Genomic DNA, 12,775 nt, shown 5'->3' on the forward strand with positions numbered 1-12,775 from the left:
AAAAAGACTACATCATCATTCAAACCTTCCTTAAATTGGTTGTAAAGGGTAAAAGAATAATTTAAGGGAAACCTGAGGAACAATTAACTGACTAACAAACTGGACATATTAAAACTGGGAACGAAAAGGGAATTTTGATATTTGTATTTGGAGAAGAGGTTATGAAATGTGTGGATATGTGAATATAATTAAATAAATTGTGGCTGTTTGTTATTAGTTCTATTAATTGTAAGATGCTTTTCATTCCCTCTTTGAAAACAACCCAGGATGCAGTAAAACGTGAGATGGCAACGCTTTGGCCTGTGCTGGGCGTGAAAGTTACACGTTTTCTCAGCGATGAAAATGAAACCTGCTGCACACACGCTTTGAGGCACGTGATAAACAGGAAAATAAAACGTTTAGCTAAAACACGTGGTCGGGTTTTGTAAACAAACTGCGGGACGATACTGTTTACAAAACACGACCACGTGTTTTAGCTAAACGTTTTATTTTCCTGTTAATCACGTGCCTCAAAGCGTGCAGCAGGTTTCATTTTCATTCACTGCAGGAAAACGTGTAACTTTCACGCCCAGACAGGACAAAGCGTTGCCATCTCACGTTTTACTGTATTCTGGGTTGTTTTCAGAGGGAATGAAAAACGTCTTACAATTAATAGAACTAATAACAAACAGCCACAATTTATTTAATTATATTCACATATCCACACATTTCATAACCTCTTCTCCAAATCAAAATATTAAAATTCCCTTTTGGTTCAGTTTTAATATGTCCAGTTTGTTAGTCAGTTAATTGTTTCTCAGTTTTCCCTTAAATTATTCTTTTACCCTTTACAACCAATTTAAGGAAGGTTTGAGGAGAAAATAAATAAAATGACAACAAAATCAGAAAACAACAAACCAAATAAAACAAAAGTGTTCATCTGTGTTATTTTCCTATTAAATGAAGTGTGGTGTGATCTCAGTGTGATAGACAGGCGATCCAGTGATCTTCAATTATTCTCTAATCAAAATGATTAATTATTAAATCTGGAACTAAACAACATAAAACTTCAATTTAACAGACTCAAAGTTCCCTTTAAGATTTGCTGCACGTTCAATTGTTTTTTTTCCACGAAGGTATTTCCATTTTATAAAACTTACACTCAGTAAACAGCAGAACTACAGACTTTAGTGCTTAAAAAGAGAATTTCTCACAATTTGAGAGAAAAAAAAACAACATCTATTTAGTCAAATTTAGTCACATTAGCCAGCGATGCTAATTTAGCTAAATTAGCTTGTAACAAACACTCACCGGATAACGAATTAAACAGTCAATAAATCCCCCACAGAGCTTTGGTACTCCTCGTGACCCACTGCGGGACAATTCTAGTTCAGAAACGAACCTCCTAACTAACTTTTTTGTGTCTGATTTTGCACATCTTTACGCTTCTTTTCTGTCTTCCGGTCCTCCGTCTCACTCTAATCTCCCTCTCTCTCCGGGGAACTCTGCTGTTGTTTTTCTCTATCGGCATCTCCGACACTGCACCCTGCTGGAAGAACATGGGTACTGCACGGAGGATCACGTAGGAGGATCCACAGAGGAGGATCCACGCAGGAGGATCCACGGAGGAGGATCCACGCAGGAGGATCCACGGAGGAGGATCCACGGAGGAGGATCCACGGAAGAGGATCCATGGAGGAGGATCCACGGAGGAGGATCCACGTAGGAGGATCCACGGAGGAGGATCCGTGCAACCTGTGAGGAGACGTCTGAAATGAACCTGATGAACTCGATCATCCTGAACCTTCCCGGCAGCCTTTTGAACTTCCTGCTGAGGAAACACTCTTTAAAAACTACGTGTTGAATCTGCAGCAGCTGAACATGAAATCAGACCAACATGAGATTTTGCTCAAACTTTTTTGTCTGTCAATGTTGTCACTGCTGAAGCATCATCATCATCATCATCATCATCATCATCATCATCATCACTAACTGAGTCGACTGAAAAATGATTCATTGCAACGTTTCCCAAATGAAAGTTGCTGTTTTTCTCAGCTAATTAATTAAAATAATTTCCGAGCAACACTTTTACACTTTTCTGTAAATTTCATGGCAAAAGAGCCCAAATGTGCTGATGTAGTAAATTCCTATTCAACCACCTCAGTGTCATAATGACATCAGAGGAACTTCCTGTCTCGCTGTGTGTCTGCTGATGTGCAATTAGTCATGTGAACAAAAGACTAATTTGCACACAATTAATTATGTTATTTATTTATGCACGTGAATGAATAGAATATTAAATAAGATTTAAGGTATTTTTCAGGGGTGTCAAACATAACTTTGTTCGACTTCATCTGGAGTAAAAACTAAATATTATATTCAGCTTCTGGATTAAATTTTACTATAAATTAAAGAGAGTAAAAATCTGTGTTTGTAATATTAATTCTTTTCACTGTAACAAGTCTTTTTATCAAAATGTGTAAAAACACTATTAGCTGTTTATGATATTGTTACTGAAATCACAAAAGTTTAAATCTTGAATAATTTTCAGTTAATTTTGTTTTTCAGATTTTTACAGATATGATTACATGTTAAATGTACAGTATATTATATATATAATTCCAGCTGCATTAAGTTTCACTGTTTTCTTCTGTGGAGAAACGTAAATCTGAAAGAAAGTTTTTAACCAGAAATATTTTGACACAAAACACAGAACTGATTTAATATTGAATGAGAAACAACAGCGCTGAAGGTTTTCATGGTGTATTTACATCATTCGAAAGACACTCCTAAATCTAAAAGCAATGCATTGTGGGTTATGCCAAGCATACAGGTGACAAAATGTGCCAGTAGTTCTCTTCTGTTTCCTACTAATAACCATGTGAATGAAATATATCATACAGCTCTTATCAACGTTGTTAAATAGAAACATATATATTATATAACAGTAATTAATGATGAATTACCAAATAAGTAATAAATAATCTGGATCTAAATATAAAATACAGAAGTATAGCCTCCATTAAACCACTAATGGGGCAGCACGTCTACGTTCATAAGCTCGGCCGACTGCTGATTCTACATACACACATGTTCAGGAACTATGGTTGGTTACAGAGGCCAGTCGTTGATATTTTGGATTTGCTTCTTCATGAATCTGTTCACTGTGACAGTCTTTGGCAGATTTTCATAAACGATGCTTATGTCAGCAAACACATGAGAGACTGCAAAGAGACTGCAGCTTTAAAAACAGAAACACAAACAGTCTTTGGAAGGTGTGACAAGTACAATGTGAAAAACAAAAAAAAGATGCGACTCAAATTAAAGCATCATTTACACATTAAAGCCCAGAATGCATCATTCAGGAACACAACGAGCAGTATATGCAGTTTCATTCAGTACACACTGTGGAGACATTCTTCATTTAAAGACGCCATCACAGAGAATTGCTGGTCATCACACTAGTAGTTATGTGTTCGGGAGCTCCGCCTCAACAGGAAGTGGAAATAAATGCTCTTTTTATAAAGATACTTTAGAGCATTATGGGAAGTGTAGGATTTGAGCATGAAGCTGGACCCCTGCTGGGGGTTCAAAGTCAGGACATGAGGCCTCTCTAAATGTCACGTTACTACAGCAGTGCTGCACGCCTTTAACATGACATGGTCCACTTGAAATATTATGCTCAAAACAAATAATAAATTAAAAAAAATTAAAAAAAAGAACAAGTCACGTATGAGCATTCGGTCTGAGGAACACTAAAGAGGTCGACTTTAGAGACTCCATGACACACTTTGATCTCTGACATCGTTTCCACCTCCCACTAATGCAGGTCAGTGAGCTGAGAAATCATATCAATATCTAAATATCAATCCAGGTGTAAAAGTTCAGCGTGGTGTTTCTGATAAAGTGTCAGCAAGACATCGGAGAAGCGACCCGGAGTGGAAACACAACCGTTCGTCCATCACAGCATGCACCTCGAAACCGGGGAGGTTTGAACTGTGGCGTCCAGCTGCAGGACGTTAAAGGCAGCCAGCGAGTTACTTGTGATTGGTTAGGACGGTGATACATGGCCCATTAGTGGACTAAAACAGAAAGGCACCTTTGATATTTCTCTGCATTGAAATCTAGTGTGAACCGTTGCTGCATACCAGTGTATGGCACTTTACCTACAAGACACGACCACGTTTGTACATCTTTTTGTTTTATAAAACTCTTTATTCACTACTTCACTAAAATAAAAGTTTCATTTATTTTTAAAAGTCTTTACACAGCAAATCATTTATAGAAAATAAAGGTTTAATAGTGATTAGTTCTTTTTTTTCCTCAACAGAAAGGATTTCAGCGACTTTTCTTTTCTTTTTTTTTACACAGCAACAGGATGTTTGATGGAGGGACTGGAGGACGGGACCTGCAGGTCTTCATGTGGTGATGCTGGGTTAGTCCTGCTGCTGTCCACAGCCCTGAGCAGGAGCGCGGTCGTGCTGTCTGTGGTCAGGAAGGGCGTGAGTTCCCCTTGAGGCTCCTCCGGTTCACTCACTAACATGCCGTCACCACCTGACTCCGAATAAAGCAGCACACGGCCGGCGGCCTGCTTGGTGCTGCAGTCGCTGATATTGTTATTAGTATGAATGAATTTCTCAGGTGATGCTGAGAGGATGTGGCTGGCAGCGGTGTCGTCATGGTGACCTGTGATCTGGTAGTTCTCCAGAGTAAACAGCGGGCTCGGCGGTAAGCTGTGTGCCACGTGGCCGTGATTGTAGTGGGCGGACGTCCTCTTCTGCTCGTCTCGGCTCGACGACTTGTGTGGCTGGCGAGTGTTTGACAGCAGCAGGGGGCGCTCCTCCTCGCCAGAGGGGCTGAGAGCCACCGAGGGGACGGACACGGCCAGGCTGGACAGGGGGGCCGACATCTCTGACGGAGGAGAGCCGGGAGTTGTGGGAGAGGTCCGGGACTCCGGAGACAGCTGGGTTGTCAGGGTCGTCCTGCAGAAACACAATCACAACACAAACACCTGTTAACTGTGCAACCCGGAATCACGGCAAAACGTGAAATAGACACGCCGGTCCACTACAGCAAAACGTGAAATAGACACGCCGGTCCACTACAACAAAACGTGACATAGACACGCCGGTCCACTACAACAAAATGTGACATAGACACGCCGGTCCACTACAACAAAACGTGACATAGACACGCCGGTCCGCTACAACAAAATGTGACATAGACACGCCGGTCCACTACAACAAAACGTGAAATAGACACGCCGGTCCACTACAGCAAAGCGTGACATAGACACGACGGTCCACTACAACAAAAGGTGACATAGACACGACGGTCCACTACAACAAAAGGTGACATAGACACGCCGGTCCACTACAACAAAACGTGACATAGACACGCCGGTCCACTACAACAAAATGTGAAATAGACACGCCGGTCCACTACAACAAAACGTGACATAGACACGCCGGTCCACTACAACAAAATGTGATATAGACACGCCGGTCCACTACAACAAAACGTGAAATAGACACGCCGGTCCACTACAGCAAAGCGTGACATAGACACGACGGTCCACTACAACAAAAGGTGACATAGACACGCCGGTCCACTACAACAAAACATGACATAGACACACCGGTCCACTACAACAAAACGTGAAATAGACACGCCGGTCCACTACAACAAAACGTGAAATAGACACGCCGGTCCACTACAACAAAAGGTGACATAGACACGCCGGTCCACTACAACAAAACGTGACATAGACACGCCGGTCCACTACAACAAAACGTGAAATAGACACGCCGGTCCACTACAACAAAACGTGACATAGACACGCCGCTCCACTACAGCAAAGCGTGACATAGACACGACAGTCCACTACAACAAAATGTGAAATAGACACACCGGTCCACTACAACAAAACGTGAAATAGACACACCGGTCCACTACAACAAAACGTGAAATAGACACGCCGGTCCACTACAACAAAACGTGAAATAGACACGCCGGTCCACTACAACAAAACGTGACATAGACACGCTGCTCCACTACAGCACAGCGTGACATAGACACGACGGTCCACTACAACAAAATGTGAAATAGACACACCGGTCCACTACAACAAAATGTGAAATAGACACACCGGTCCACTACAACAAAATGTGAAATAGACACGCCGGTCCACTACAACAAAACGTGAAATAGATACGCCGGTCCACTACAACAAAACGTGACATAGACACGCCGCTCCACTACAGCAAAGCGTGACATAGACACGACGGTCCACTACAGCAAAGCGTGACATAGACACGACGGTCCACTACAACAAAATGTGAAATAGACACACCGGTCCACTACAACAAAACGTGAAATAGACACACCGGTCCACTACAACAAAACGTGAAATAGACACGCCGGTCCACTACAACAAAACGTGAAATAGACACGCCGGTCCACTACAACAAAACGTGACATAGACACGCTGCTCCACTACAGCACAGCGTGACATAGACACGACGGTCCACTACAACAAAATGTGAAATAGACACACCGGTCCACTACAACAAAATGTGAAATAGACACACCGGTCCACTACAACAAAATGTGAAATAGACACGCCGGTCCACTACAACAAAACGTGAAATAGATACGCCGGTCCACTACAACAAAACGTGACATAGACACGCCGCTCCACTACAGCAAAGCGTGACATAGACACGCCGCTCCACTACAGCAAAGCGTGACATAGACACGACGGTCCACTACAACAAAATGTGAAATAGACACACCGGTCCACTACAACAAAACGTGAAATAGACACACCGGTCCACTACAACAAAACGTGAAATAGACACACCGGTCCACTACAACAAAACGTGAAATAGACACACCGGTCCACTACAACAAAACGTGACATAGACACGCCGCTCCACTACAGCAAAGTGTGACATAGACACACAGGTCCAGAGGTTACAGCACAAAGTAGTGGAAACAGTGGGAGACCAGAACGGCCAAATAAAAGTCCAAAATAACACAGTCTGAAATTCATGTGGGACAAAGTTCACAATTACAAACACAAGAATAAAAAAAAAAAAATTTAAGTATACAAGTATGTGTTGGCAGGCTAAAACTCCTGCTTCATTTGAATTGTCACTTCAACATAATTTAAAGACATAATAAGCAAATAGACCTTTTGACAGATGTCTAATATATCACAACTACAGCTTCACTTTTGTACATTTGTATCCTGATGGTTTTATATATAAACTCACTTTGTTCACTTTGATTAAAATGAGCAAAATATTCAGAACAGTTGGGCCTCGTTGTAAATAGAAGTCTTTTTGTAACCCGGTATCACGGAAAAATGTGAAATAGACACGCTGGTCCACTACAGAAAACGTGAAATAGACACGCTTTGCGCTGTCTAGGCGTGAAAGTTACATGTTTTCCTGCAGTGGACGGAAATGAAAGCTACTTAGCATGATTAGAGCCATGTGATTTACAGGAAAATGAAACTTTTAGCTACAACACGTGTTTGAGGTTTGGAAATGAAAAACAACTTTAGAAAAACACGGTCACCTTCTTGATTCGACCCTCGTCGTCCCTTTTACTGCCAAAAAAATGGTCTTTGTACTTGCTCTCACAACCTCTGTAGCAGGATCTTGGTCACATGATCCTGTGTCACATGACATTTACATGCGTGTAAGTTTTAAGCTTTCAAAACGTGTAACTTTTACGCCTAGACAGAATTAATTAGATATCAGTCTGGTTTGATTGACAGGCCTGGTTAGGACGAGGCAGCTTGGAGGGTCATTCACCGGTTATCTTGAGTCACATGTACATTGTGATATAATGAATGTTATTTTGATGTCATTTATTGGTGGAGCAGGAAAATACATTCCTCACAGACAGTTTCACTGTTCGTTAGTTTGATTTAATCAGTTTTGAGTTCACTGTAATTCAGGCTTGTTCTTTGCTTAATTCTACTAAGAAATCCTCATGAAATTATGATGTCCAGTTTATTCAAGAAGTAAATACAGATTTTTTTTATTTTTTTTATTTCCCATTTTAATGCACTTCTGCAATTTTAAAGTTTAGTATATGCTCCTGGCTCTCACAATACATATAATTTCAAATAAAGCCAAGTGCCCTTGATTTCTCATTACCATAAATAAATGATTAAAAGCATTGCATTCATTTAAAAAAAAAGTTGTTTTCCACATTTGTTTTAACTGAACAACGAAGTTAGGTTGATGTGTGTTCTTTCCTTCTCACCACAGACAGACGTCAGAGCTGTAAAACACCATCATGAATCCAGGAGCTGATTGAACCACTTGACTGCAGGTCATCATTACATCACAGTTAGTGCTGCTATGATCCAGTCTGCTGCAGTCAATGTTTCTGCTCTTGTTCCTGACCTTGCTGTGATTTCCTCGATTTTTCATCTCCTCCTGTAGTCATGACATCCCCGACTCCGCCCCCTGCCCCGTCCTCCTCACCTGCTGCCCTTCATCAGTCCCTGCCCTCCTCCCTGTTGGATCCCTGCTCCCTCAGTTCAGCTGCACACCTCTGCACCACTGTGCCCATCAGCAGCTTCCCTCTCTGGACTGCAGCTTAAAGCTCCTCTTTCCTTCATCCAATCAATCTGCTGAGTGTTGTAACTGCTTCCCTGCTTCCACGGTGTCACTCACCGAGCCCTTAACCAGGTCTAAAATGTATTCTGAGGGGTTTCACATAGGTAACAGTATGTTTCACTCTGGAATGTAAAGGATTCTCACATATGAATCTACATTACTTCACACATTACACCATGACACTGTTTCAAAACCATGTCTCCCCATGAGAGAAATACACGTGCTCTCAATATTTTTAATGTTTTCGCATTTGGAGTTACACAAGTTCAAAATCGTGTTAGTGGTCACGTTATCACATGTTTTTGCACATGTAAAATTCACGTGGTTTTTCCTTAAGGGTCCTTTCACATATCAGACTTGTGTAGTTTGTGCTGTGGAAGTCCCACAGTGATCGTGGCCCCGTCCCAATGTCGTCACAGCTGTAGTGTTTGAGTTCATGAGGACTATATGTGACATATATGTGTGCGTACATGTGTGTTTGTGTACGGCAGCGAGCAGACAGGTGCTCTCACTTCCATTTAACACCATCTATGCTCGGTTTGTTCACATTTTGTGGGTGTCGGGACGACCACGTTTAATACGTCACCAATTTTGCTATAAATAGGTAAAGTCTGTAGAAATGCAGACTTACAGAAAGGCTACTTAAAAGGCTAACATGTCTCCAGAGAGTCCTCATGGACGGATGATCTGACAATGGGGCTTTGGGGTCTCTGCCAACACACAAACAGGGCTGAGACCACTGGTCTAGTTTAGGAAGCTGCATGCACCGGTACCAACACAGATTACTGATCCGGGTGGAGGGTGGTTCAGCTGCAGTGACTGTTAACAGCAAAAACCTCAAAAAAAGAGGCTGAAATAGTCAAATCTTCTGTCATCTGGTTAAAAAATGTGAAATAGACACGCTTTCCGTTGTCTAGGCGTGAAAGTTACACATTTTCCTGTAGTGGAGAGTCATGTGATTTACAGGAAAGTAAAACTTTTAGCAAAAACACGTGTTTGGGGTTAGGAAACAAAAAATAACTGTGACGGATGGCACCAAGCCACTCCTCCTGCCTCCTAATACCGCCAAAAAAAGGCCTTTGAGCTTGGTCTTACAACCTCTGTTGCGGGACCTTGGTCACATGATGCCACAATACATGACATTAACATGCGTGTACTTTTCACACTTACAAAAGTGTCACTTTCACGCCCAGACAGCCCAAAACGTGTCTATCTCACATTGTGCTGTAGTGGGACGGCGTGTCTATTTCACGCTTTGCAGTGATACTGGGTTGGTCTGTGAAGACCGAATGTCTGCGAATGACATCAGTGAGAAGGATTAATTGGGTGCTGCTGTCAGCTCTAATTAAGAGATCTCTTTGTCTGGAGTTATAAGGAGAATAACAAAGAATAAAGACAATATAATTCATGGAGATGAGATCAGGTTCTCATTTCAGTTGGCTTGAAAGCATTTATGTCGTTTATTCCATCTTCATAAATTAGGAGCGCCAACAGTGGAGCATTTTGGTGAAGAGTAGCCACAAAACAGTGGCATCATACTTGATGAAATATGTAGCTTACATGTAACAGATTTTAGATATATCGTGCAGGGTGGTGAAGTCTTGTCAGTTTCATGTTCTTGGTGGTTCTCTGTTTGTGCCGCAGATTTAAAATGAATGAGTTACCTTGTACTTTAAGGCAAGTCCCTGTTGGAGCTGAGTGTGTCTCAGCACTTCTTAGAATGAGCGCTTGAGTCACTGGTGCCACCGGTGGCATTCAGACGACCCCGGACGGCCTGTGTGGCACGTTGGCTATTCTCCGCCAATGACATCACCGAGACAGACTCAGTGTCTGACAGAACACTGTTGGTCCAGTCATTACTCCAGCTGCAGAGACAGGGAGGGCGTCATTTACAGGGGGGCAGGTTTCAGACAAGCCTTAGACCATGATGTAAATAATGGGGGGAAATTTGTGTGCTTAAAGTCTAATTAATGAAACATTTATAGAATATATAATAAACTAATCAAACTAGTTTGAAATGTGCAAGTTTATCTTTAGCTAATCAGGATTTAGCTTGACAATATGTAAGATATGTGGATCCAAGAAAAATGTTTGGTGCAATTTTCGTTATTTTTTATCGACTGGAAGAGACAGAATGATACAACTGCCTTATTAAGGAGGACACGGTGCACAGCAGGCACAGAAAACATTTGATTATAGAGACCAAAGACAACATATCAAATGTTGAAACTGAGAAAATTGATTGTTTTATAAAACATATCTGCTCATTTTGAATTTGATGGCAGCAACACGTCTCTATAAAGTTGTGACAGGTTCATGTTCACCACTGTGCTGCATCACCTCTTTTAACAACACTCTGTAAACGTTTTGGAACTGAGGAGACCAGATTCTGGAGTTTTGAAAGTGAAATGTGGTCCCATTCTTGCCTGATAGAGGATTTCAGTTGCTCAACAGTTCAGCGTCTCCTTTGTTGTATTTTTCATGTCATGATGCTCCATATGTTTTCAATGATTGACAGGTCTGGACTGCAGGAGGTCAGTTTATCAGCGAACTATTCTACTACGGAGCCATGCTGTTGGAATACATGCAGAATGTGGTTGGATGTTGTTCTGCTGAAATAAACAAGACCTTCCATGAAAGAGACGTTGTCTGGATGGCAGCATATGTTGCTCCAAAACCTGAATATATCATTCAGCATTAATGCTTCCTTCCAGATGTTCAAGCTACCCATGCCATGTGCACTAACGCATCCCTGTACCATCACAGATGCTGGCTTTAGAACTGGGCACTGATAACAAGCTGGATGGTCCCTCTCCTCTTCAACCTGGAGGATGCAGCGTCCATGATTTACAAACAGAATCTCAGATTGTGATCTATCAGACCTCAGGACAGTTTTCCACTTCACCTCAGTCCATCTTCAATGATCTCGGTCCAGAGAAGGCGACGGTGTTTCTGATTATGTTTCTATCTGGTTTCTTCTTTGGAGAGTTTTAACCTGCATTTGTGGACGCAGCGATAAACTGTGTTCACAGACGATGGTTTTCAGAAGTGTTCCTGAGCCCATGCAGTGATTTCCACTCCAGAATAGTGTGTTTTTAATGCAGTGCTGCCTGAGGGCTGAAGATCACCACCATCCAATATTGGTTTTCCGCCAACACCAATGTGCAAACTTCCGATCATAAAACACATCACTACATCACTGTCGACCCCCGCGGTCTTTCAATTTAGACAAGAAATGCATTGTCCTCCCGCTACAGACACGATATGTGAAATAGTTACGCAAAAAGTAGAAGAATTAATGTTTTTAATGACTAAAACACAGCAGGCTGTATTAACTTTGTCTGTAGGCTGCAGCACAAAGTAGGAAATGACAACAAAAAATAAACTGTTTAACATTGTTAACATCGACAGAAGCACAGAAATCAAGGAAACATGACCAAAATAGGAAGTAAGAAAAAAAAAGCAGACAAAACACTTCTGACACGCTCCCGGTGAGATATGACGCCAGACAGACAACGAAACAAAAACACAGCGCACACGCAAACATGACAGACTGTGTTCAGTGAAATATGCAGGTAAGGCTGTTTCAGTAGAGCTCTGAAACCAGACTGGAAATCATCAAAAATATTTGTACATTTATATTCAATCAGCTGAGAGGCAAACTTTTGAGAGGCAATTGCTGAGAGTGAGCTGAGAGTGAGCGAGTCAAGATGAGATTTTTTAAACAGGGCTTGTAGACTTAATGATAAAAATGAGAAGGAAGCACACCAGTGGCCAAGGAGCAGTTCATAATTGATATAAACTCCAGGAACCGATAGTGGGAAATACATCCGATTAAAACAGAATCAGTAACCATAAAGAATAATTTGAGCTACGGGCATTTCTTAAAATCCATAAAGAAAAAAACATGTATCTTGCCTCTTTAATTGCAGTCTGATATTGAACCACGAGTCTTTTTAGGATGTTGGGGGGGATTTGTAGCCTGAAGACCTGTTTCAGGGCAGACATTTTGTCACAGTAGGGAAACAGCAGGCTTATTAATGGCAAGAGGAGGTCCTGCTTTAGTGCATGCTGACTCACTGTCTTACTGGGACACTTAATGGAACTGAGTCATCATTAATACAAACACACCTGTGACATACTGTCAATATGTCTGC

General features: G+C 41.6%; 1 protein-coding gene across 1 annotated transcript in view; it reads right to left on the reverse strand.

Annotated features, from left to right (window-relative positions):
• Positions 1–2,674: 2,674 nt before the first annotated feature.
• nrg1 (neuregulin 1) overlaps positions 2,675–12,775 on the reverse strand; it is a 40,334-nt gene continuing 30,233 nt past the window's right edge. The window contains 2 exon segments of the mRNA XM_069168919.1: positions 2,675–4,961; positions 10,331–10,483. Coding sequence (XP_069025020.1) covers positions 4,343–4,961; positions 10,331–10,483 — 772 coding nt within the window. The 3' untranslated portion in view covers positions 2,675–4,342.

Source organism: Embiotoca jacksoni, unplaced genomic scaffold (genome assembly GCF_022577435.1).
Source record: "Embiotoca jacksoni isolate LCO1_2020_lvr unplaced genomic scaffold, fEmbJac1.0.p SCAF_42, whole genome shotgun sequence".
NCBI lineage: Eukaryota > Metazoa > Chordata > Actinopteri > Embiotocidae > Embiotoca > Embiotoca jacksoni.